Source organism: Tachyglossus aculeatus, chromosome Y4 (genome assembly GCF_015852505.1).
Source record: "Tachyglossus aculeatus isolate mTacAcu1 chromosome Y4, mTacAcu1.pri, whole genome shotgun sequence".
Taxonomy (NCBI): domain Eukaryota; kingdom Metazoa; phylum Chordata; class Mammalia; order Monotremata; family Tachyglossidae; genus Tachyglossus; species Tachyglossus aculeatus.
The window spans coordinates 8,432,310-8,458,217 of NC_052096.1; the positions used below are offsets into that span (position 1 = coordinate 8,432,310).

General features: G+C 50.4%; 1 protein-coding gene and 1 non-coding gene across 2 annotated transcripts in view; one reads left to right on the top strand and one right to left on the bottom strand.

Annotated features, from left to right (window-relative positions):
• Nucleotides 1-24,816, top strand: part of LOC119946964 — a 43,233-nt gene extending 18,417 nt beyond the window's left edge. Inside the window, exons 5-14 of the mRNA XM_038768445.1 lie at nt 208-240; nt 466-575; nt 1,128-1,202; nt 2,765-2,884; nt 11,242-11,377; nt 17,422-17,736; nt 20,707-20,979; nt 21,876-21,998; nt 23,535-23,602; nt 24,390-24,816. Of these exons, the coding sequence (XP_038624373.1) occupies nt 208-240; nt 466-575; nt 1,128-1,202; nt 2,765-2,884; nt 11,242-11,377; nt 17,422-17,736; nt 20,707-20,979; nt 21,876-21,998; nt 23,535-23,602; nt 24,390-24,518 (1,382 nt within the window). The 3' untranslated portion in view covers nt 24,519-24,816. The remainder of the gene's footprint in view (nt 1-207; nt 241-465; nt 576-1,127; nt 1,203-2,764; nt 2,885-11,241; nt 11,378-17,421; nt 17,737-20,706; nt 20,980-21,875; nt 21,999-23,534; nt 23,603-24,389) is intronic.
• Nucleotides 20,351-20,488, bottom strand: LOC119947421. Its single transcript, XR_005456495.1, has one exon. It is a non-coding gene; the product is annotated as a small nucleolar RNA SNORA7 (small nucleolar RNA).
• Nucleotides 24,817-25,908: the final 1,092 nt, after the last annotated feature.

Genomic DNA, 25,908 nt, shown 5'->3' on the forward strand with positions numbered 1-25,908 from the left:
TTACTCTGGTACCCGCGGTGTGATGGGCAGTTAGCTTGGTAACCACAGCGCGGTGGATACTTTCCCTGGTACCCGCGGTGCGGAGGGCAGTTACCTTGGTAACCGCGGCGTGATGGACGGTTGTCCGGTAATCGAGCGGGTCTCCACGGATGTCTGGCTGCTCGGAAATGCGGGACGGTCACAACCTCCATCCTTCCGACTCCGCAGGTACCAACAAGCCCCAGTGGCCTAAGAATCCCGGTGAGTTTGAGCTGCCCAAGGCCCTCCGGGAGGGACGGGAGACGGGGGACTCTATCAATCAGTCCATCGGATTTATGGAGCGCCCACGGTGACCCCTTTCCAAAAACGCCTCTGCCAGGAGGTGGCGGGGACGCGGCGGGATCCCGGGAATGTTGGGGAGGGGGAAGAGGGGTGGTCGTCACCCCCGCGACCCCGGGGTCACCGGCCCGGCCTGATGTGCTGCAGAACCCGCTACAGAGGTCAGGGTGTATGACGAAGTGGGCCCAAACCTGGCTAAGGGTCTCCCGGACAGGGATGGAAACACGCTGTACTTCCGCATCAGCAAGCCCGAAAAGGTGGGTCTCTGGCAGTCCCGCCACTAATCCCTCCTCCCTCCTCCTCCCCCGTGACCCCCCCCATCCCCAGAAGCCCCTCCCCTAAACCCTCCTCCCTCACTCCCCTTGCTGACCTCTCTCCTCCAAGAAGCCTTCCCTGATTAAGCCCTTCATTCCTCTTCTCCCACTCCCTTCGGCCCGCTCTTACCTGCTCCTTCATTCATCCTCTCTCCAATTCCCACGGCACATCTGTATATATCTATAATTTATTTATCCATTTATGTACTTATTTCTATTAATGTCTATCTTCCCCTCTAGACTGTGAGCTCGCTGTGGGCAGGAATGTGTCTGTTGCTATAGTGTACTTTCCCAAGCGCTTAGTACAGTCCTTTGCCCGCAATAAACGCTCAAGAAATACGATTGGAGGAATGAATGACCCCATCCGACCCCATCCGCCCCTCCCCTAAACCCTCCTCCCTCGCCCTTCCAGGTGACCCCTCCCATCCTCAGAAGCCCCAGGGGTCCTCTCCTCCCCGCCGCCCCCTGGGCTCACGCTTAGTTTGTGTCTGACAGCTGCCATCCAAGCTGGATCCCGTGAAGGAAAAAGCTGTGAACACGATTTACTCCACGGTTGAGAGCCCCAAAGGGGTAAGACCCTCCCCCTCGACCCCTACACCTAAATCTCACCTTCTTCCATCCCCCGTTTCCACCTCTGCAGGGGTATCCCCGGGTTGCCCCTCCCTAGGCCTGATTCTGTGGACCGGGGCCCTGTCCACTACTTCCAGCCCAGCCTCGGGGTCCCTGGATCGACCCCTGGAGGGACCGGCTCCTCTGCGGGCGTGCTGCCCCCTTGCCCCCCCATCCCGGCTGGCTGGAGGCCCGGCTAAAACGGGGAGGGGCGTAGGGGGCTTTGGGGGTACCTAAGCCCTCTGAACCAGGGCCCAACTCACAAGAAGCCCCAGTTCCTGGAACCAGATCTTTGAAAAACTCAAGGCTCTCCTCTGGCTGGCCCTTCTGCATCATCAGCATCATCATATATGAAGCATTTACTCCATGCTAAGCACTGGGGTAGATATAAGATAATCAGATCAGACACAGGTAATGTCCCACATATATTGTACTCGCCCAAGAGGTTACTACAGTGCTCTGTATACAGGAAGCACTCAAAAAATACCGTCGATGGATTGATTGAGAGCAGGCATAGCCCTCCCATCTCTGCCCCAGAAGCCCCCGCCCCCCACCAGCTCCCGTGACTAACGTCCTCCTATCTCTCCCCTGGAAGTCACCTCCCCACAGCTGCCATGACTGACACCCTTTCATCTCTCCCCCAAAAGCCCCCCAAACACACCAGCTGCTTTGACTAACACCCTCCTACCCTTCCGTCTCTCCCCACTCCAGTCCATATTTCACTCTGCTGCCTGGATCATTTTCCTGCAAAAACGTTCAGGCCATGTCTCCCCACTCCTCAAGACCCTCCAGTGGTTGCCATCCACCTCCTTATCAAACAAAAACTCCTCACCATTGGCTTTAAAGCCCTCCATCGGCTCGCCCCCTCCTACCTCACCTCACTACTCTCCTACTACGACCCAGCCTACACACTTCCCTCCTCTAATGTCAACCTTCTCACTGGACCTCAGTCTCACGACCTGTCACCCACATCCTGCCCCTGGCCTGGAACGCCCTCCCTCCTCATATCCGAGAGACAATTACTCTTCCCTCTCTTCAACGCCTTATTGAAAGCCCATCTCCTCCAAGAGGCCTTCCCTGACTAAGCCCTCCTTTCCTCTTCTCCCACTTCCTTCTGTCATGCTGACTTACTCCCTTTATTCATCCCCCCCACCCAGCTCCATGCCACTTACGTACATATCTGTCATTTATCTGCTATTTATTTATTTATTCATATTAATGTCTATCTCCCCTCTAAACTGTAAGCTTTTGGGCAGGGAATGTGTCTGTTCGTTGTTGTGTTGTACTCTCCCAAGCACTTAGTTCAGTGTTCTGCACAGTAAGCACTCAATAAATATGATTGGATGAATGAATGAACGATTGAATGAATGTATCTGTTTATTGTTATATTGTACTCTCCCAAGTGCTTAATACAGTGCTTTGCACACAGTAAAACACTCAATAAACACAATAGAATAAATGAATCTCTCTCTCACAAGCTCCCTCCAGCTGCCATGACTGACGCCCTTCTATCTCTCCCCCAGAAGCCCCCACCCACAGCTGCCAAGACTGATGCCCTCCCATCTGTCCTCCCAACCCGGGTGAAAAATGTCAGTTTCCAGCAGACGGGTGTCGCAGCTCCGGAGAAACCTACTGATAAATACGCCATCTGAGCCCCCCCACAACTCAAGGTCGGCGGTGAAGCCAGGGGGCACATCAGGACCACCGACCTGGCCACCACACCCCTCCTCGGGACTCGGAAGAGGGAGGGAGATGGGGGTGTCTTGGGCTCCAGACCACCGTGGCCTCAGCAGCTCTGGCTGGGCAGGATCTCCCGGGGTTCGTCCCCTGCTGGGAGCCTGTCAAAGGGTGGGGGAGGACCCCTGGAGAGAAGAGGAGGGCAGGGGTCCTGGCTCTGAGGCCGGGCCGATCCCTGGCAGTGGGAGGCGAGAACACCAGCCTTCCAAGCCTGTAGGATGGAGAGCGGCCGGAAGCATTCATTCATTCAATCATGTTTATTGAGCACTTACTGTGTGCGGAGCACTGTACTAAGCGCTTGGAAAGTGCAATTCGGCAACAGATAGCGACAATCCCTACCCAACAACTGCCTAACAAGGCAAGGCCACAGGGAGTCAGGTCCTGGCCCTGGAGCCAGGCCAACCCTGGGCAGCTGGAGAATGCCAGCCTCCCAAGCCTGTAGGGTGGAGAGCGGCTCAAAGCAGGAAGGCAAGGCCGCAGGGAGCCAGGTGGTCTAGGGTTCCTCAGAAGCACACAGACCCTGCATCCCTATCCCCCCCATCCACCCCTTGACAGGCCCCCTTCCCCAACAGGACAGCCAGCACCCCCTCTTCCTTGAAGACATTTCAGTCCATTTTCTCCTCAGTCCAAAGTTGCTACCTCAGCAGGCCTGGCCTCCCAAGAGCCTATCTGGGTCTCTTCTCTCAGCACCAAACTACTCACTGAACTTTGAACTTTTCTGTCTCACCCCTGAGCCCCCCGATCACGTCCTCCCTCTGGCCCAGAACTCCCTTCCCCTTCATGTCAGACAGACCACCCCTCTCCCCACCTCAAAGCCCGATTGAAATTCCATCTCCTTCAAGAAGCTTTCCCCGATTAGCCTCTCTTTTCTCCACCCTATCTCCCCTGCCTTCTGCGTCACTTATGCACTTTTTTTCTTTTATAGTATTTGTTAAGTACTTACTATAGGCCAATCATTGTACTCAACACTGGGGAAGATACAAGCTAATCAGGTTGGAGACAGTCCATGTCCCATATGGGGCCCACAGTCTTAATCCCCATTTGACATATGAGGTAACTGAGGCACAGAGAAGTGAAGTGATTAACCCAAGGTCACACAGCAGACAAGTGGCAGAGACAGGATTAGAACCCAGGTCCTAATGACTCCCATGTCAAGGCTCTAGCCACTAGGTCACCCTTGGATCTGTACTCTGGTACTCACCCACTCCCAGCCCTTCAGCATTTACATCTGTAGTCTAATAATCTCCCATTTCCCCTAGCTCTAATTTATTTCAATGTCTGTCTCCCCCACTCAACCATAAACTCCTTGTAGGAAGGAATCATGCCTACCGATGCTATTGTATGATCCTCTCCCAAGCGCTTACTACAGTGCTCTGCACACGGTAAGCACTAGATAAATGCTGTTCATTACAGAAGCAGCGTGGCTTAGTGGAAAGAGCACGGGCTTGGGAGTCAGAGGTCATGGGTTCTAATCCCAGCTCTGCCACTTATGAGCTATGTGACTTTGGGCAAGTCACTTAATTTCTCTATGCCTCAGTTATCTAAACTGTAAAATGAATATTAAGACTGTGAGCCCCACGTGGGACAACCTGATTACCTTGAATCTACCCCATTGCTTAGAACAGTGCTCGGCACATACTAAGCGCTTAACAAATACCATCATCATTATTATTATTTATTCATTGACGTCACTATCTGTACTTCACTGCTTAGAGGATTTTCAGTTTTTTCTTCTCTTCTAATAATAATAATGGTATTTGTTAAGTGCTTACTATGTGTCAAGCACTGATCTAAGCACTGGGGTGGACACAAGGTAATCAGGTTGTCCCGCGTGGGGCTCACAGTCTTATTCCCACTTTACAGATGAAGTAACTGAGGCACAAAGAAGTTAAGTGACTTGCCCATGGTCACACAGCAGACAATAATTTCTATCTTAATTATTTTGCACCTGCCACCCCCACAACCACCCCGGCTAGACTGTAAGTTCCTCGAGGGTAGGAACTGTGTCTAATCATTCAACCTATCAATAATATTTATTGAGCACTTACTCCGTGCAGAGCAACAGACCATGTCTGACATGTCCGGCAGATGATCGCTCTCCCCACCCTCAAACCCTTTTTTTAAAGCACATCTTTTCCAAGAGGCCTTCCCTGACTGAGCCCTACTTTCCTCTTCTCCCACTCCCTTCTGTGTCAACCTTGCACCTGGATTTGCTCCCTTAATTCACCCCTCTCTCAGCTCCAAAGCACTTACATTCATATCTATAATGTATTTATTTGCATTAATGTCGGTCTCCCCCTCTAGACTGTAAGCTTGTTGTGGGCAGGGAATGTGTCGTTATATTGTTATACTGTATTCTCTCAGGCTCTCAGTACAGCACTCAGTAAATGCAGTTAACTGACTAAGCATTTGGGTAAGTCCAAGACATTAGAGTTGGTAAACATGATCCCTGCCCACAACAAACTTACAGTCTAATAAGATGAAGAAGAATTGTGGTATTTGTTAAGCGCTTACTATCAGCCAAGCACCTTTCTAAAGGCTGGAGTAGATACAAGATCTTCAGGAGGAAGAATAGGTACTGAATCCCCATTTTGCAGATGAGATAACTGAGACCCAAAGAAGTCAAGGGACTTGCCCAAGGTCACGCAGCAGACACGTGGTGGAGCCGGGATTAGAATCCAAGTCCTCTGACACCCAGACCCGAACTCTTTCCAGTAGGCTATGATGTCTTCCCCAGTCTCGTGGGAATATCCAGGAGAGTAAATGCAGCCCAATTAATCCTGAGCATCTTGTTGCCATGGAGACAGTATCAGTGCAAGCCCTATTCATTCATTCATTCATTCATTCATTCATTCATTCAATCATATTTATTGAGCACTTACTGTGTGCAGAGCACTGTACTAAGCACTTGGGAAGTACAAGTTGGCAACATATAGAGACGGTCCCTATCCAACAGTGGGTTCACAGTCTAGAAGGGGGAGACAGAGAACAAAACAAATTAACAAAATAAAATAAGTAGAATAAATATGTACAAGTAAAATAAATAGAGTAATAAATATGTACAAACATATATACATATATACAGGTGCTGTGGGGAAGGGAAGGAGGTAAGACAGGGGGGATGGAGAGGGGGAGGTGGGGGAGAGGAAGGAGGGGACTTAGTCTGGGAAGGCCTCCTGGAGGAGGTGAGCTCTCAGTAGGGCCTTGAAGGGAGGAAGAGAGCTAGCTTGGTGGATGTGGGGAGGGAGGGCATTCCAGGCCAAGGGGATGATGTGTGCCGGGGGCCGACAGCGGGACAGGCGAGAACGAGGCACGGTGAGGAGATTAGCAGCAGAGGAGCGGAGGGTGCGGGCTGGGCTGGAGAAGGAGAGAAGGACATGAGGTAGGAGGGGGCAAGGTGATGGAGAGCCTTGAAGCCATGTGAGGAGTTTCTGCCCCTATGTGGGGCAGAGTCTTTTATCCAACCCGATTAGCTTGTAACTACTCCAGCACTTCGTACAGTGCTTGGTACAGAGTAAGTGCTTAACAAATACCATCATTATTAAATAAATAAAATCAATAAAATATCCAGGGTTGGCTGGGCCCAGAAATGAATATTCTCATAGCTAAATGGCTTTTACTGTCTGGGCCAGCTACTCATTCATTAAAACTGTGAGCCCCCTGTGGGACAACCTGATCACCTTGTAACCTCCCCAGTGCTTAGAACAGTGCTTTTGCACATAGTAAGTGCTTAACACCATCATTATTAAATAAATAAAATCAATAAAATATCCAGGGTTGGCTGGGCCCAGAAATGAATATTCTCATAGTTAAATGGTTTTTCCTGTCTGGGACAACTAATCATTCATTCATTCAATTGTATTTATTGAGCATTTACTGTGTGCAAAGCACCACACTAAGCACTTGGAGAGTATACTATAACGATAAACAGACACATTCCCTGCCCACCACAAGCTTACAGTCTCGAGGGGGTATTATGTCCCGAAAACGCCTATTAGGGACGACGGCATGCATGACTCAGCTTCACTGATAGAACAAACCATGATATTCAGTATTAAAGTAAGGAAACATTTATTAGGACACTTAATAGCATGCTCAAATCATTAATCGTAAAGGATCCTGTTTCCACTGAGCCCTCCAACCCAGGGGCCACAGATTTCAGACACCATTAAACACTCAATCCAGGATCAGTGGGATTAAGATCTCAATCCAGGGGCGATGAGATTTCTCCTACTGCTAGTCGAGACCAGCGTGGGCATCCCGAGCTAAAAAGTCTCCTCCAGCCCTGCCTGACTCTGCCATCCTTTCAGATATCAGCCAGCAGCAGCAGCGATAGTTTTCACCCGTCCTTATACTCTACTTGTTGACCGTCACACGGATCCTCATCCACATATTTGCCCTAATCTACAAACCTCAGTTCCTTTGTGTTCTTTTCTTAGAAAGCTTCTAGTCTGTGGCCCCCTGAATAGTTATTCAGAATGGTCTTTGGTGTCAAAAATTATTGAGTGGTCTTCGCTCAGCCTGGTGAAATAGGGCATCCTATTTAACAAGTTGTCTAGCAAGTTGCAAACTGCACTCTTCACCCCACCCCCTGATAACAGAAATATATTGGTATCTAGTGACAGGTTCTGAGGGGTAGGGTAGTTCTTGGGTCTCAGGTGATCACTGCAGAGAGGCAGGTGGAAGGAAATTAAGCAGAATAGCAAAAGTAAGAAAGTTAGAAATAGGAATATAGTAAGCCACTGCAACAGGTGCTGAGAACAAGGACAAATAATAGTAATAATAATTATGGTGTTTATTAAGTGCTTACTAGGTGCCAAGCACTGTTCTAAGCATTGGGGTATAGATAAAGTAATGAGGTTGGATACAGTTCCACATGGGGCTCACAGTCCTACTCATCATTTTGCAGATGAGGGAACTGAGGCCCAAAGAAGTGAAGTGACTTCCTCAAAGTCACACAGCAGACAAGTGGCAGAGCCAGGATTAGAACCCATGACCTTCTGACTCCCAGGCCTGTGCTCTATCCACCACATCATGCTGCTTTTCTCCCCATCCGGCTCTTAGTCCAGTGCTCTGCCCAAAGTAAGTACTCAGCAATGATGATGATGATGATAATAATGGAGAGGTAGGGGGCAGGGGAGAGATGAAACTACAGGGCAGAGGAGGGAGCCGAAAAGGAGAGGTGCGTTAATTCATGGGAAGCGGTGGGGAAGGGGGGCCCCGAGACTTTAAGCTCATTGTGGGCAGGGAATGTATCTGTTTATTATTGTAGTGTACTCTCCCAAGCGCTTAGTACAGTGCTCCGCACATGGTAAGCTCGCAATAAATACGATTGAATGAATGAATGGATGGATGGATGGATGGATGGATGGATGGATGAATGAATGAATGAATGAATGAATGAATGAATGAATGACGGTCGCAGGCTCCCCCTCCCCCGGCTCCCGTTTCCTGCGGGAAGGGACCAGATCAATCAACTGCTTAGAACAGTGCTTTGCACATAGTAAGCACTTAATAAATGCCATTAAAAAATCAATCAATCAACCCATCATATTTATTGAGCACTTACTGTGTGCAGAGCACTGTACTAAGCACTTGGGAAGTACAAGTTGGCAACATATAGAGACAGTCCCTACCCAACAATGGGCTCACAGTCTAAAAGGGCGAGACAGAGAACAAAACCAAACATACTAACAAAATAAAATAAATAGAATAGATATGTACAAGCAAAATAAATAAATAAATAAATAGAGTAATAAATATGTACAGACATATATACATATATACAGGTGCTGTGGGGAAGGGAAGGAGGTAAGATGGGGGGATGGAGAGGGGGACGAGGGGGAGAGGAAGGAAGGGGCTCAGTCTGGGAAGGCCTCCTGGAGGAGGTGAGCTCTCGGGCCTTGAAGGGAGGAAGAGAGCTAGCTTGGCGGATGGGCAGAGGGAGGGCATTCCAGGCCCAGGGGATGACGTGGGCCGGGGGTCGATGGCGGGACAGGTGAGAATGAGGCCTAATGGTGAGGAGCTTAGCGGTGGAGGAGCGGAGGGTGCAGGCTGGGCTGGAGAAGGAGAGAAGGGAGGTGAGGTAGGAGGGGGCGAGGTGATGGAGAGCCTTGAAGCCCAGGGTGAGGAGTTTCTGCCTGATGCGCAGATTGATTGGTAGCCACTGGAGATTTTTGAGGAGGGGAGTAACATGCCCAGAGCGTTTCTGGACAAAGACAATCCAGGCAGCAGCATGAAATATGGATTGAAGTGGGGAGAAACACAAGGATGGGAGATCAGAGAGAAGGCTGATGCCGTAGTCCAGACGGGATAGGATGAGAGCTTGAATGAGCAGGGTAGCGGTTTGGATGGAGAGGAAAGGGCGGATCTTGGCAATGTTGCGGAGCTGAGACCGGCAGGTTTTGGTGACGGCTTGGATGTGAGGGGTGAATGAGAAAGCGGAGTCGAGGATGACACCAAGGGTGCGGGCTTGTGAGACGGGAAGGATGGTAGTGCCGTCAACAGAGATGGGAAAGTCAGGGAGAGGGCAGGGTTTGGGGGGGAAGACAAGGAGTTCAGTCTTGGACATGTTGAGTTTTTGGTGGCGGGCAGACATCCAGATGGAGATGTACTGAAGGCAGGAGTAGATGCGAACCTGGAGAGAGGGGGAGAGAGCAGGGGCAGAGATGTAGATCTGGGTGTCATCAGCGTAGAGATGATAGTTGTAGCCGTGGGAGCGAATGAGGTCACCAAGGGAGTGTGTGTAGATCGAGAACAGAAGGGGACCAAGCACTGAACCTTGGGGAACCCCCACAGTAAGGGGATAGGAGGGGGAGGAGGAGCCTGCAAAAGAGACTGAGAATGAACGACTGGAGAGATAAGAGGAGAACCAGGAGAGGACGGAGTCTGTGAAGCCAAGGTCGGATAGCGTGTTGAGGAGACTGGGGTGGTCCACAGTGTCGAAGGCAGCTGAGAGGTCGAGGAGGATTAGGATAGAGTATGAGCCGTTGGATTTGGCAAGCAGGCGGTCATTGGTGACCTTTGAGAGGGCAGTTTCCGTGGAATGTAGGGGACGGAAGCCAGACTGAAGGGGGTCGAGGAGAAAGTTGTTCTCCACCGGGAGGGGTTTCCCCAGTTTCTGGGCAGATCCAGTCTCCACCCCACAACGCCCTCCCAGCCCATCACCAAATTCCCCCCTTCAAAGCCCACCTTGAAAGCCCACCTCCTCCAAGAGGCCTTCCCTGACTAGCCCTTCCTCTTCCTCCTTTCCTCTTCTCCCACTCCCATCTGCGTCATCTCGGCTTGCCCCCTTTATTCATCCCTCCCTCCCCCCAGCCCTACAGCACTTATGTCCATATCTGCCATTTATTTACATTAACGTCTGTCTCCCCTCTAGACTGTCAGCTTGCTGGGGGCAGGGGATGCGTCTGTTATATCTTTTTATTATATTCTCCCATTGCTGAGTCCAGCGTTCTGCTCACAGTAAGCGCTCAATAAATACAATCGATGGACTGACCGAACCCATTCTCCCACCTCCCTCCCCCTGGGCACTAACTCCCCCGCCCCCCTGCCAACTACATCCCCCCACCTCTGGTAAATCCAACTGAAACTCCACCTCCTCCAGAAGGCCTTCCCTGATTGCCTCCCCTGCCTTTCCTTGCTTTCTTTATCTCTCAAACGGCTTCCACTTCTTCCTCAGGGTGAGGGGCGACACCTTTCCCTCACTGAGGCATTGGACGCCTGATTCCTCTCACTACCACCCTCCACCCCTCCACTGGACTGTAAGCTCCTCAAGGGCAGGGACTGTTCCTTTTGATGCCTGTTCAAGTTCCCAAGCCCAGGAAGAGGAGGAGGAGGAGGAGGAGGAAGAGGAGGAGGAAGGTGCCCCCTCCCTTTGCCCCATCCCCACCCTCTCCACCCCAACTCCACCTCTCTCTAGAGATGGATCAGGACTGGGGCAGGATTCGGGGGACCAGGCCCAGACCCCTCTCCTGGCCACCCTCCCCGACTCGGCCCAGCGGCTGGTTGCGGTGCACAGGCCAGACCTCCAGAAATTATTTCAACTGTAATAGTTCCACAAGTTTGGGGTCGTGAGAAACTTCCTCATTAGGCTGTGCAGGCTCCACAGCCTATGGTCCTCCCACCCTCGTCCCTTCCCGGGTCACAGATCCGGACCGGCCTTACTACAGAGCAGCAGAGGTGCTTCGGTAACAGGAAGAGGAGTTCAGGGTCATGGGAGAATCAGAAGGGTCTGAACCAACCAAAATATGATAAAACCTAGGGGCCCACATCCGGGTCACATCCGCCCTGCTTCTCTCCCTCATCATATAATGTTGAAAGGCAGAAGGGAGGGAGGGAGAGAGGAGTCATGATCCCCCTGCTTCTATGGCTACCGGCCCTTCTCCACCTGCAACCAGGTAAGTGCCAGGGGGCTCCCTACCACCCCAACTGCTCCTTCACTGCTTTTGATTTTGTTTTGTTTATAGTGCTTATTAAACGCATGCTCTGTGTCAGGCGCCATCCTAAGAGCAGGGGTAGATACAAGCTTATCAGATTGGGCCTGAGATTCTGCACCTCCCCTTCTCCCCGGACCCGAGCAGTGGGTTCCTCATATCAGACGGTTCTTGTGGGGGGTCCCCAGGCTGATGTCAAGGGACTGTCCCCTCCCCAGGCGACCACCCCCTGAGCCGCCGGGCCACTGGGACTCGGGGGAGGGCTGGGGCAGAGTTGGGAGGTGACATCCCCGGGTTACCAGGTTGGAGAAGGGGAATCGGGAGGCTGGGGTGGGGGGACAGAAGAGCTGATAATGACCACCCCCCGACCCTCTCCGGGGTCTTCTGAGCCCTCCCACATTTCCTTTCCCCGGCTGAGGGAAGCAGGACTGGGTAAGGGAGATAAGGCCTGGCTGGCAGCGGCTGCTGAGTGCTGGGTTATTTATGGACACATTCACCCCTTAGAGGTCCTGGGATTGGAGCTGGGTGTTGGGACTCCGCGCACCCCCCACAACGAGTCCAGAGCTTGGCCCCTGCTTTCAGCTGCCCGGGACCCCCCATCCTCTGTCTACCCCGCTCAGGAACCCATCACCGATCCTGACAGAGGAGCAAGATTGGGTCCCTGGGACCCCCCCATGTCTCCCCCAATGCTTCTGCCAGACCCCCAGGGGTCCCAGGAGAAGGAACAGTCTGGGATGGGCCAGGGATTTTGGATAGGAATCCCTCATCACCTGGTCCTCCCAGGGAACATGCCGGTAGTCAGTCAGTCGTATTTATTGAGCACTTACTGTGTGCAGGACACTGTACTAAGCACTTGGAAGAGTACAATATAACAATAAACAGACACATTCCCTGCCCAAAGCGAGCTTGCAGTCTAGAGACAAGCTTACGGTCTAGAGGGAGTGCAAGGAGAAGCAGCATCGCCTAGTGGAAAAAGCCCGAGCCTGGGAGTCAGGGGACCTGGGTTCTAATCCCTGCTCTGCTACTTGCCTACTGTGTGACTTTGGGCCAGTCACTTAACCTCTCTGAGCCTCACTTGTAAAATGGGAATCAGATACCTGCTGTCTTTTCCCCTTTGACTGTGAGCCCCATACAGGCCAGGAACTTTGTCTGATCTCAGGCACCAAACATGTCTGCTGACTCTTCTTTTGAACTCTCCCAAGCACTCAGTACAGTGCTCTGCCCACAGTAAGAGCACAATAAATGCCATTGATCGATTGATCTACTCATATTGCATCTCCCCCAACAATTACCACAATGCTTGGCATACAGTAAGTGCTTAATACCCCAGTGATTAACACTTTTCCAGCAGGGGCCATGGAAGATGATGGACAATGACCTCTGAGAGGTTTTTTTTGGCTGTTATTTTTTTTGTTTTTTTGAACAGTATTTGTTAAGTGCTTTTATGTGCCAGACAGTGTACTAAGTGCCAGGGTAGATAATTATTATTATTATTATTATGGTATTTGTTAAGTACTTACTATGTGCCAGGCACTGGGAGGGATACAAGCAAATTCAATTGGACACAGTCCATGTCCCACATGGGGCTCACTCTCTTAATCCCTATTTTACAGATGAGGGAACTGAGGCCCAGAAAAGTGTGGTGACTTACCCAAGGTCACACAGCAGACATGTGGCAGAGCCGAGATTAGAACCCAAGTCCTCTGACTGCCAGGCCCGTGCTCTAACCACTAGACACGCTGCTTCTGAGCCACTCCAAACTGATGAAGGAATGTAAAAATGTAGGAGTGAGAAGCAGCATGACTTAGTGGAAAGAGCATGGGCTTGGGAGTCGATTTATTGATTGAACGAGCCCTTTTGTTGCACAGAGCACTTTATTAAGTGCTTGGGAGAATACAACAGAATTAGCAGACGGGTTGCCTGCCCATAACGAGCTTACTGTCTAGAGCAGGAGACAGGCGTTGATGTGAATAAATAAGTAATTTATAACATAAAATTTAAAGATAAGTACGTAAGTGCCATGGGGTTGGGACAAATATCAAATGCCCAAAGGGCACAGATCCAAGAAGGGAGAGTGAACTGGGGAAAAGAGGGCTTAATCAGGGAAGGCCTCTTGGAGGAGGTGTGACCTGAATAATGCTTTGAAGGTGTCGTTGATGTTGGTCTGGCAAACATAAAGAGAGAGAGAGAGTTCCAGGCTAGGTGGAGGTTGTAGAGAAGCAGCCTAGTGGATATAGCCTGGGCCCAAGAATCAAAAGGACCTCGATTCTAATCCCGGCTCCGTCCTTTGCCCACTGTGTGACCACGGGCTAGCCACTTCACTTCTCTGGGTCTCGTTTACCTCATCTGTAAATGTGGGACAAGGACTACGTCCAACCTGAGTAGCTTGTAGCTACCCCAGAGCTAAGTACAGTGCATGGGACATAGTAAGTGCTTACAAAAACCATTAAAAAAAATGGGAAAGGGGTCAATGGCAAATGAGTTGCAGTGAGTGAGGTGAAGAGTTACTTCTTCACCATTGCTCCTTAGCTGGGCCAGATGTGTTCATTCATTCAATCGTATTTATTGAGCACTTACTATGTGCAGAGCACTGTACTAAGCCCTTGGGAAGTACAAGTCAGCAACATATAGAGATGGTCCCTACCCAACAACGGGCTCACAGTCTAGAAGGGGGAGACAGACAACTAAGCAAAACATGTCGACAGGTGTCAAGATCGTCAGAACAAATAGAATTATAGCTATATGCACATCATTAACAAGATAAATAGAATAGTAAATATGTACAAGTAAAATAAATAGAGTAATAAATCTATACAAATATACACAAGTGCTGTGGGGAGGGGAAGGAGGTAGGGCAGGGGGGATGGGAAGGAGGAGAGGAAAAAGGGGGCTCAGTCTGGGAAGGCCTCCGGGAGGAGGTGAGCTCTCAATAGGGCTTTGAAGGGAGGAGGACAGCCAACTTGGCAGATGTGTGGAGGGAGGGCATTCCAGGCCAGGGAAAGGACTTGGGCCAGGGGTCAATGGCGGGACAGGCGAGAATGAGGCACAGTGAGGAGGTTAGCGACAGAGGAGTGGAAGGTGCGGGCTGGGCTGTAGAAGGAGAGAAGGGAGGTGAGGTAGGAGGGGGTGAAGTGACCATATTACACACATCCTGTTACCACACAGCAAGGATTGTCTCCACCCAAAGAGATGAGGCCACAGTGGGGTCAACTACCACAGGAAGTATAATAAATGGGGTATTTGTTAAGCGCTTTTTCTGTCAAGCACTGTACTAAGCGCTGAGGGAGTTATAAGTTGATCAGGTCCCATATGGGCTGGGGCAGATCTAAGCTCATCAGGTCCCACATGGGGCTCAGAGTTCATTCATTCATTCAATCGTATTTACTGAGCACTTACTTTGGGCAGAGCACTGTACTAAGTGCTTGGAAAGCACAATACAGCAATAAAGAGAGACAGTCCTTGCCCACAACGGGCTCACAGTTGAGTGGGGGAGACAGACATCAATACAAGTATCAATATAAATAAATAGAGTGAAACATAAATACGTATATACATAAGTGCTGAGGGACAGAGTCTAAGGAGGAGGGAGAATAGGTATCGAATCTCCACTTTGCAGATGAGGAAAGTGAGGCACAGGGAAGTGAAGGGACCTTCCCAAGGTCACACAGAAATCCAGGGACAGAGCTGAGATGAGGACCCAGGTCTTCTTGTAAGGAGGGAACACTTCTACCAGAAGCAGCATGGCTTATTGATTGGAACACGGAAAGGGGTGTCAGAAGGACCTGGGTCCTAATCCCAACTCTGCCACTTGTCTGCCGTGTGAACTTGGGTAAGTCACTTCACTTCTCTGGACCTCAGTTACCTTATCAGTAAAATGGGGATTAAGACTCTGAGCCCCATGTGGGACAAGGACCGGGTCCCACCTGAATAGCTTGTATCTACCCCAGCACGTAGTATAGTGCCTGGCAAATAGTAAATACTTAACAAATACCATTTAAAAAAAATTTTAAAACTCTGGTATAGTGTACTCTCCCAAACACTAAGTGTACTCTTCCAAGTGCTTTCCACACAATAAGCACTCAATAAATCCCACTGACTGACTGGTGGATTGATTCTGTTTGTAATAATTATAGTGGTATTTGTCAAGCACGTACTATGTGTCAAGCACTGTTCTAAATGCTGAGGTAGACAAGAGTTTATTAGGTTAGACATAATCCCTGTCCCACATAGGACTCACAGTCTTAATCCCCATTTTACAGTTGAAAGAACAGAGGCACAGAGTAGTGAAGTGACTTGCCCAAGGTCACACAGCAGACAAGTGATGGAGCTAGTATTAGAATCCATGACCTTCAGACTCCCAGGCCCGTGCCCTCTATCCACTACACCATAATAATAATAATAACAATAATAATAATAATGGCATTTATTAAGTGCTTACTATGTGCAAAGCACTGTTCTAAGCGCTGGGGAGGTTACAAGGTGATCAGGTTGTCCCACGGGGGGCTCACAATCTTAATCCCCATTTTACAGATGAGGTAACTGAGGCACAGAGAAGTTAAGCGACCTGCCCAAAGTCACACAGTTGACAACTGGCGGAGCAGGGATTCGAACCCATGAACTCTGACTCCAAAGCCCATGCTTTTTCCACTGAGCCATGCTGCTTCCCCCCAAAACCCACAGCTGGTTCCGTTCCCCCTGGACACCCCTAGCCCTCCTGAGGGTTCCAGAGCTTTGGGCTGGGAAGAGGTTTCCCTGGAGTCAGGGATCAATAGGAACCCACTCAATCCCGCAATACTATTAACTAAGATCATTGTGAGCAGGGAACATGTCTACCGAGTCCTTTGTACTTTCCTGAGCGCTTAGTACAGTAAGTGCTCAATAATACCATTGCTGCTGATGATAATGAAGTGATAATGAAGTACGCCCAGGGCCCCCCACCAACTGTTGACCAACTGCTCGGTCAGCAGCGTGGCTCAGCAGAAGGAGCCCGGGCTTTGGAGTCCGAGGTCATGGGTTCAAATTCCGGCTCCGCCACTTGTCAGCTGGGTGACTTTGGGCAAGTCACTTCACTTCTCTGGGCCTCAGTGACCTCATCTGGAAAATGGGGATTAAGACTGTAAGCCCCCCGTGGGACAACCTGATCACCTTGTAACCTTCCCAGTGCTTAGAATAGTGCTTTGCACATAGTAAGCGCTTAATAAATGCCATTATTGTTATTATTATTGGTGACCTGTTGTGACTGACTGACTCCTTCCTCTCTGCCTCCTCCCCCTTCCCATCCTCCCCGCCTTACCTCCTTCCCCTCCCCACAGCACATGTATATATGTTTGTACGTATTTATTACTCTATTTATTTATTTATTTTATTTGAACATATTTATTCTATTTATTTTATGTTGTTAATATGTTTTGTTGTCTGTCTCCCCCTTCTAGACTGTGAGCCCGCTGCTGGGTAGGGACCGTCTCTATATGTTGCCAACTTGTACTTCCCAAGCGCTTAGTACAGTGCTCTGCACACAGTAAGTGCTTAATAAATGCGATTGAATGAATGAATGAATGAATATGTACGTATTTATTACTCTATTTTATTTGTACATATTTATTCTATTTATTTTATTTTGTTAATTTGTTTTGTTGTCTTTCTCCCCCTTCTAGACTGTGAGCCCACTGTTGAGTAGGGACCGTCTCTAGATGTTGCCAACTTGTACTTCCCAAGCGCTTAGTAAAGTGCTCTGCACACAGTAAGCGCTCAATAAATGCGATTGAATGAATGAATGAATGATTCCTGTGTGCAGAGCACTGTGCTAAGCATTCTGCAGAGGGTTACTCCTGGTGTGAGAGAGATTCAGAGATGGAGCTTCTTCCAGGGCTAGATGGGCAGAGTCCTGAAGGGAGAGTTTTCCATGAGTCTCAGCTGTGGACCATTGAGCTCAGGTCTCGGGGATGGGGGCTTGGGGGAGAGGGGTCTTAAGGAGGATCTGCTGGTAAATTTCCCGTTCTGGCCCATAGGTGCCACAGCCCTGCGGGAGCTGAATGGGACCATTGGGGGGTCGGTCACCTTCCCCCTGGACATCCTAGCTGGGTGGCAGGTCGAGAGCATTGCCTGGACTTCCAATGGGGCCGTCACCACGGTGATTCCAGGAAGACCGGGAGACCCTCCTGAAATCATCGCCACCCATCAGCGATACAGGGGACGACTGAGCGTCTCCACCGACTACTCTCTGATCATCAGCCTCCTGAGCCTGGAGGACGTGGGAACCTACAGAGCCGATATCAACACTGCCAACAACACCAGCAGCAGCCAGTTCTCCTTGCATGTCTATGGTCAGTACCTTGGAGATTCGACCATTTTTTAATTGAACAGGAAACGCTCACCCACATTCACTGCTCCAGGAGCTCCCAGGAGAATTCTCAGCAGGAATCATTCACTCATTCATTCAATCGGATTTATTGAGCATTTACTGTGTGCAGAGCACTGTACTAAGCGCTTGGGAGAGTACACTACAACAATAAGCAGGCACATTCCTTGCCCTCCGTAAAAGTGCTGGGAGGAATACGATTGTTCGGGGAGATGAGGTCCAGGAGAGGTGTAGGGACGCCCAAACATCCAGGGACCCGGGCTTTCCCGTCTGTATGAGCTAAGCTATTAAAAATGACTCTTTTTATGGTAGTTGTTAAAGGCTTACTATAGGCAGGCACTGTACTAGGTTCTCGGGTAGATACAAGCTAATCAGGTTGGACACAGTCCCTGTCCCACATAGGGCTCAGTCTTAATCCCCATTTTACAGATAATGGAACCGAGGTACAGAGAAGTGAAGTGACTTGCCTGAGGTCACAAGGCAGACCAGTGATGGAGCCAGGATTAGAACTCAGAGCCTCCTGATTTCCAGGCCAGGGTTCTATCCACTAGGCTGCTTCTCTAAGTGTTAGCATTAAGTTTGGTAGATGTGGTAAGCAGAATTGTAAACAGGAACTGGTATTTAATAAGCTTTCATCAGATTAACAGGCAGTCACAGAGCACCATCGAAAAAAGATGACATAAAATTCACTCCACAAACACATAGCTTTTCCTTGTCCCAGACTTCTCCCTGAGCTAGCCCTTCAATGTTCTAAAAGTTGATAGTCACCCCACCCTCAGCCCCGCAGCACTTATGTACACATTGGCAATTTATTTCTTAATATTGTTGCCTGTCTGCCCCTCTAGGCTGTAAACTCCTTGTGGGCAGGGAATTTTTTTTCATGCTGTTTGTTAAGCATTTACTATGTGTCAAACACCATTCCAAGCACTGGGGAAGGTTCAAGTTAATTATGTCGAACACATAATTATGTTATTACAAGTTAATTATGTTGATAATTATGTCAAACCCTGCCTGCATGTATCTCACAGCTTAAGTAGGAGGGAGAACAGGAATACCTATTTTAAGGTTGAAGAAACTGAGGCATGGGGAAGTTAAGTGACTTACCCAAGGTCACACAGCAAGCCAAGTAGCAGAACCTGGATGAGAACCAAGTTCCTTCCGCCTTCCAGGCCCTAGCTGTCTCCTAGGCCATGGTGTTTCATTTCTACCATGAAACAGCAAAGAGAAGTAGCATGGCTCAGTGCAAAGAGCCCAGCCTTTGGAGTCAGAGGTCATGAGTTCAAATCCCGGCTCCGCCAATTGTCAGCAGTGTGACTTTGATGAGCCCCAGTTACCTCATCTGTAAAATGGGGATTAAGACTGTGAGCCCCCCGTGGGACAACCTGATCACGTCGTATTCATTCATTCATTTATTCAATCATATTTATTGAGCACTTACTGTGTGCAGAGTACTGTGCTAAGCACTTGGGAAATACAAGTTGGCAGCATATAGAGACAGTCCCTACCCAACAACGGGCTCACAGTCTAGCAGGGGGAGACAGACAACAAAACAAAACACGTGGTCAGGTGTCAAGTCATCAGAATAAATAGAGGTAAAGCTAGATGCACATCATTGACAAAATAAATAGAATAGTAAATATGTACAAGTAAAATAAATAGTAATAAATCTGTACAAACATATATACAGGTGCTGTGGAGAGGGGAAGTGCTTTGCACATAGTAAGCACTTAATAAATGAGATTATTATTCATTATTACCATGTCTACCAACTCTGTTGCTTTGTATTCTCTCCCCATTCCAGTTCATACTTCACTCTGCTGCTAGGATCATTTTTCTACAAAAACATTCAATCCATGTTTTCCCACTCCTCAAGAACCTCCAGTGATTGCCCATCCACCTCGGCATCAAACAGAAACTCCTCACCATTGGCTTTAAAACACTCCATCATCTAGCTTTGTCCTACTGTCTCTCCTCACTGCTCTCCTACTCCAACCCAACCTGCACAACCTATTCGATGAATTTCCATCTCGTCTATCTCACCACCGACCTCTCACCCACGTTCTACCTCTTACCCTCCCTCTTTCTAGCAGCCACATGAGCACTCTCCCCACTTCAAAGCCTTATTAAAAGCACATCTTCTCCAAAATACCATCCCCAACTAAGCCGTCATTTCGTCCTCTCCACCCTTCTGCATTGTCCTTGCACTTGGATTTGCTCCCTTTTATTCACCCCTTCCTCAGCTTCACAGCACTTATGTCCATCTGTGATGCCAATTTGTACTTCCCAAGCGCTTAGTACAGTGCTCTGCACATAGTAAGCGCTCAATAAATACGATTGATTGATTGATTGATTGATTGATCGTCTTATCTTGTCTTATGCCATCGAGCCGTTTCTGACCCATAGTGACACCATGGACAGATCTCTCCCAGAACGCCCTGTTCTCCATCTGCAATCGTTCCAGCAGTGGATCCATAGAATTTTCTTGGTAAAAATATGGAAGTGGTTTACCACTGCTGCCTTCTATGCAGTAAACTCGAGTCTCCAACCCTTGACTCTCTCCCATGCATGGGTAAGTTTTGACTTGTAGCAGATTGCCTTCCACTCACTAGCCACTGCCCAAGCTAGACATGGAATGGGTAGGCCCCTGCTTGACTCTCCCTTCCATAGCTGAGACTGGTAGAGTACTGGAAGCTCTCCAGGTGTGACCCTGAGAGGGGCACTTATGTCCATACCCATCATTTATTTATTGATATCAACATCTATCTCCCCTTTTGAAAGGTAAGGTCCTGATGGTCAGGGAATGTGTCTGCCAACTCTGTTATATTGTATTTTCCCAAGCTCTTGGTACAGTGCTCTGCACACAGCAAGCGCTCAGTAAATACCATTGATTGATTAATTGATTGATTCACCCCCTGGTTGGGTCTTTTCCTTCCAGAGCGGCTGGCAAAGCCCACTGTGACGGTGAATTCCACAAAGCCTGACAATGGCAGCTGTACCATCACCCTGACCTGCTCCGTGGCTAGGAGAAGGAATGAATTGACGTTCAGCTGGACGCCCCTGGGGCCGAGGACCACCATATCTTCCAACGGCTCTGTCCTCAGCGTTTTCCAGAAGCCCGGGGACCCTCCCCAAGACTACACGTGCACAGCCACAAACCCCATCAGCAACAGCTCCCGCACCATCCCTGCTGACCAGATCCTCTGTCCAGGTATTTGTCTCCATCCTCCGCCTGCCTCTCAACCTCCCTCCCTCCCTCCGGGCCTGAGCTGATCACCCAGGGTCTGGGGATCCATCCTCAATCAGGGACCAGACCACCCTTAGACAGTTCAGGGGGCCCTCCTGAGCCCCTGTGGAGACAGGGACCGTGTCTTAATTCCCACCTGTATATAGTGCTATGCACACAGTAAGTGCTCAGAGAAGCAGCACGGCCTAGTGGAAAGATCCTGGCCCTGGGAGTCAGAGGTCTTGGGTTCTAATTCCAGCTTTGTGGCTTGCCTGCTGTGAGATCTTGGACAAATCATTTCACTTCTCTGGGCCTCAGTTCCCTCATCTGCAAAATGGGGATTCAATGCCTGTTCTCACTTAGACTGTGAGCCCCATGAGGGACCTGATTATCTTCTCTCTACCTTATGCTTAGTACAATGCTTGGCACTTAGTAAGCACCTAAAAAATACCACATTTATCATTATTATCATTAGTATTAGTATTATTATTGTCTGCAGGGGAGTCAATTTTCAAAGGGCTTCTCTCTCGGAGAAACTGGAAGACAGCCTGGTCCATCAGAAGGTGTAGATGGGGCGGTGGGGAAGCAGTGAGGACTCCTGAGGGTCAGTGGAGGAGGGTGGGGGGACCCTGAAGGGAAAATAAGGAGTATATCTGCTAATTCTGTTGTATCGTGCTCCCCCAAGGACTTAGTACAGTGCTCTGCACATAACAAGTGTTCAATAAATACGATTGATTGAGTGATTGACTGATAAGAGAGGAGGAAGAGGGGGGCACCAGATAGTGAACCTGATCTCCTGACCCCAGCCCCAGTCCCGTCGGATAGCCCCCCGGCCTCCTCCTCACTCTGCCCTACCAATAACTCCCATATGTCCTCTCTAGAAGCAGTGATGGAATCGAAATCAAACCACACCACCGTAATTGTGGTCATCACAGTCCTGGTTTTAGCAGCTACACTCTTGGTCGGAGTCATGGTCAAACAGTGGCGGAAAAAGAAAAGGCAAGGTGGGTGACCCCTCTGTCCTCTGCTGCATGTGTCCGTCCATCTGTCCATCTGTAGCTCGGGGTGGGGCAGCAGAGGATGGTTGCCAATAGGTCTGGGTCTCCCAGAACCCATAAAGTCCCATCCCACGGCTCTAGTGTTGACGAGGCTGTGAAGCAGTGTGGCCTAGTGGAGAGAGCCCAGGCCTGGGAATCAGAGGGCCTGGGTTATAATCCTGGCTTTTCCACTTGTCTGCTGTGTGATCTTGGAAAAATCACTTCTCTGGTCCTCAGTTTCCTCATCTTTAAAATGGGGATTAAAACTGTGAGCCCTACGTGGGACATGGACTGTGTCCAATCCATTTATCCTGCATCCACCCCGCAGTTAGTACCATGCCTGGCACAGAGTAAGCACTTAACAGATACCTTAAAAATAATAAAAAAAACCTGAGACCTCATCCCCCTCTCAGCCTCACCACTCCAAGGGTTGGGGTCAGACTCCTACCTTCCCCATCTCTCCCAGCCTGGAATTTCCCATTTATTTGTTCATTGGTTTATGGGTCACAGGGACCTATTGATGGGCCACTGGGCAGATGTCCTCTCACCTGCCTTCTGTCCCTCCTTCCCTCTCCCCTGAAATCCGCCTGCCCGGGCCATTCTCCGGGGCCCCACCCATGGCCAGGAGCAGAACCCTGACCCAACCCTTGGTGATGGTGGGTCCGGCCCAGGGAGATTGTGGCAGTAAAGGCAGCGTGACCCAAGGGAGAGAGCAAGCTGGGGGCACAACTGGAAGAAGCAGCCTGGCGTAGTAGCTAGAGCCTGGGCCAGGGCGTTAGAAGGTCATGGGTTCTGATCCCGGCTCTGCCACTTGTCTGCTGTGTGACCTTAGGCAAGTCATTTCACTTCTCTGGGCCTCAATGACCTCATCTGGAAAATGGGGATTGAGAGTGTGAGCCCCGTGGAAGACAGGGACAGTGTCCAACCTGATTTGCTTGTATCCACCCCAGCACTTAGTACAGTGCCTTGCACACAGTAAGCGCATAATAAATACCATAATTATTATTATCATCATTATTATTATTACAGATGAGGGAACTGAGGCCCAGAGAAGGGAAATGACTTGCCCAAGTCAGAAAAGCAGAAAATTCGGGATTAGAACACAGGTCCTTCTGACTCCCAGGCATGTGCTCTAAGCATTAGGCTACACTACTTCCCTCAGGAGTGAAGCCATACCCCAACCCCATAGTTCCTCTTCCTTGATGCTGGCGGGGGAAGGGGCCAACTACCCCACAACCTGTGGTTAGCAGCCCACAGGCACAGAAGCCCCTCTCTGGGATGGGACCCAGGGGTCTGGGGGCGCCAGGGGCGGACAGGACCAATGAGAATCCAGGAGAGATTTCACCCATCCCAGGCAGACCAGGCTAGGGACCCCCCACCTTTTACCTGCCACAGTGAGCCCGCTCCCCGCAGACTCGCCAACCTTCCAGCTCTGGAAGGGGAAGGTGGGGAGAGGAGAGGAGAGGAGATGGGGGGTGATGGTGCCAGCCTCTTGTGTTCCAGAGCCTGAGGCCGAGATCATGGAGGGGAACACAGTGTATGCTCAAGTCCAGCACTGCCACCCACAACCGGTGAGTCCCCTCCGAAAGCCAACGGGCCAGGACGGGGCCACTGCCCCCCACCCACCCACCCTGGCACCTGGAGGGGCCTACAGAAACCAAGACCTGGTCACCCTCTACCACCCCATCCTCCTGGATCTAGATGGACCCCCGCCCTTTCTCGGTCCCTGCCGTCATTGCCCCCATTAGGTCAGCTTCCAACCCACCCGGGGAGGATGGATTCTCCCCTGAATCCACGGCCCCTTCTGACCACCCGGACACCTCCTCTGGCCCTTCCCCAGCCCTACCGTTACCTCCCCGAGGTGATGGTGACCCTCCAGGCAGACCCACTCGTTGGAGGCTGGGGGGGAGACGCAGGCTGACACCCCTTGTTGGTGGGGGCATGACCACAGCTCTTAGGGGGTCCTCCCCACCCCTAGGGATACCTTGGCGCACATGGATAAAGCCCCCACTCACCCCCTCCTCCACTATTGGGCCACATCAGGCCTCCTCAGTGGCCATGGGCCTGGGCAGGACCCCTGGGGATCCCACTGGACAACCAGAATCTGAGCCAGGTGCTAGGGGGCGGAGGGGGCAAGTCACTTGTTCCCACCATATCAGGAAGCATTTAAGCAGGGCTGTAACCCCCCTCCCCAAATCTGCTCTCTTCCCGCCATGAGGAATGTGCCCCTCTGCTGCCTCCATCCTGCCGAAGCCCCCCAACCCCCCAGTTTATTGTCCCCTCCTTCTCGCCCCCAATCCCTTCTCTGGTGAGAACTGCTCTGGTCCACTCCACTCAAGAGTCAGTGTTCTCCCACAGGAACAGCACCAATCTCTGCAGAAAGCACCCCCACAGAATCTTGAGACCACGATTTACTCGACCGTCCAGCCAACCAAGAAGGTGGAGAGCCCCTCCACAACCCTGTTGACCTACGAAAAGATCGTGTGAACAGCAGCATGGCCTGCTCTCATCCCAGTGAACGAGGCCACACCAGGCCAATGGAGAAACTGTCCGGGCAGCCAGAAAAACAACCGTGGCCTCAGGCGGGAGCAGCCCCCATGATTCCTGTTGCCCACGGCTGACTCGGGAACCTCGGGGGTCAAACACCAGGAAGGCAGAAGCAATATTCCCTATTTCCTCAGACTGAGATCCCTAGGCCACTGTAGCTTCGGATGACCCCCTCCTTGTGACTCAGAATCCCCCGTTTCTGATCATGTCCCTCTGGAAGGGGCACAGATGCTCCAGAAGAACCCCGCCCCCCCCCCCCCCCCCCCCGGGCCTTGACTTTGGGGATTCTTCCCTGGTCACATACCAGGCTTATCCAAAAACAGCCTCAAGTCCTTTCCATCCTCCACACATGGAGATATAGACATGTGAAATGTTTGCCTCCATTTGCTGAAACAACATGTTGCACGAACGGCTGGATGGAAGCAAGACCACTTTAAGTCCTTTTCTTCTCCCCCCCCCCCCCCCAATTCCTAAGGCTCGTGGGTAAAAAAAAAAGTAATTGATTCATTCTTTATTTATAAAAACAGAAACTTCTCAGCATCAGCTTTAGAGCTCTCAGTCACCTTGGCCCCACCTTCTTCACCTCTGTGATTTCCTACCTCATCCAGGGTGCATATTTAATGCGGAGGGACAAGGATGTCTCTCGTTCAAGTGGGGAGGCTTGAGCCATGCCAGACTCTTTGTGGGCAGGGAACGTGCCCACCCACTCTGTTATATCGCACTCTTCCAAGCGCTTAGTACAGTGCTCTGCACAGAGTAAGCTCTCAATAAATATGATTATTGGTTGATTGATTGATTGAAGGGGCAGGCTTGGGCTTAGAGGTGGGGAAAATCAGGGACAGGCTGGGAGGAGGACAATGAGCTAGTGGGCCTGGCCAAAACAGAGTCGGAGGGTGGGGTCTCCATGGAAAAGTGTGAGCAGCCCTGGCTCCCAGCTCCTCCCAACCACCTGCCATTCTCTGCCCCTCCTGGGCACGGGTTCCACCCCAGAAGCAGCAGCACGGTTGAAGCTATCGCCCTCCTTGGCAGGAGTAAGTTTGTTGTGGGCAGGGAAGGTGGTTGCCAACTCTGTTGTACTTTACTCTCCCAGACGTTTAGTACAGTGCTCTGCACACAGTAAATGCCCAAAAACTAATAATGATGATGATGATGATAAGTGAAGCAATGTGGCTCAGAGGAAAGAGCACGGGCTTGGGAGTCAGAGGTCATGGGTTCTAATCTCGGCTCCACCGCTTGCCAGCTGTACGACTTTGGGCAACTCACTTAACTTCTCTGTGCCTCAGTTACCTCATCTGTAAAATGGGATTACGACTGTGAGCCCCGAGTGGGA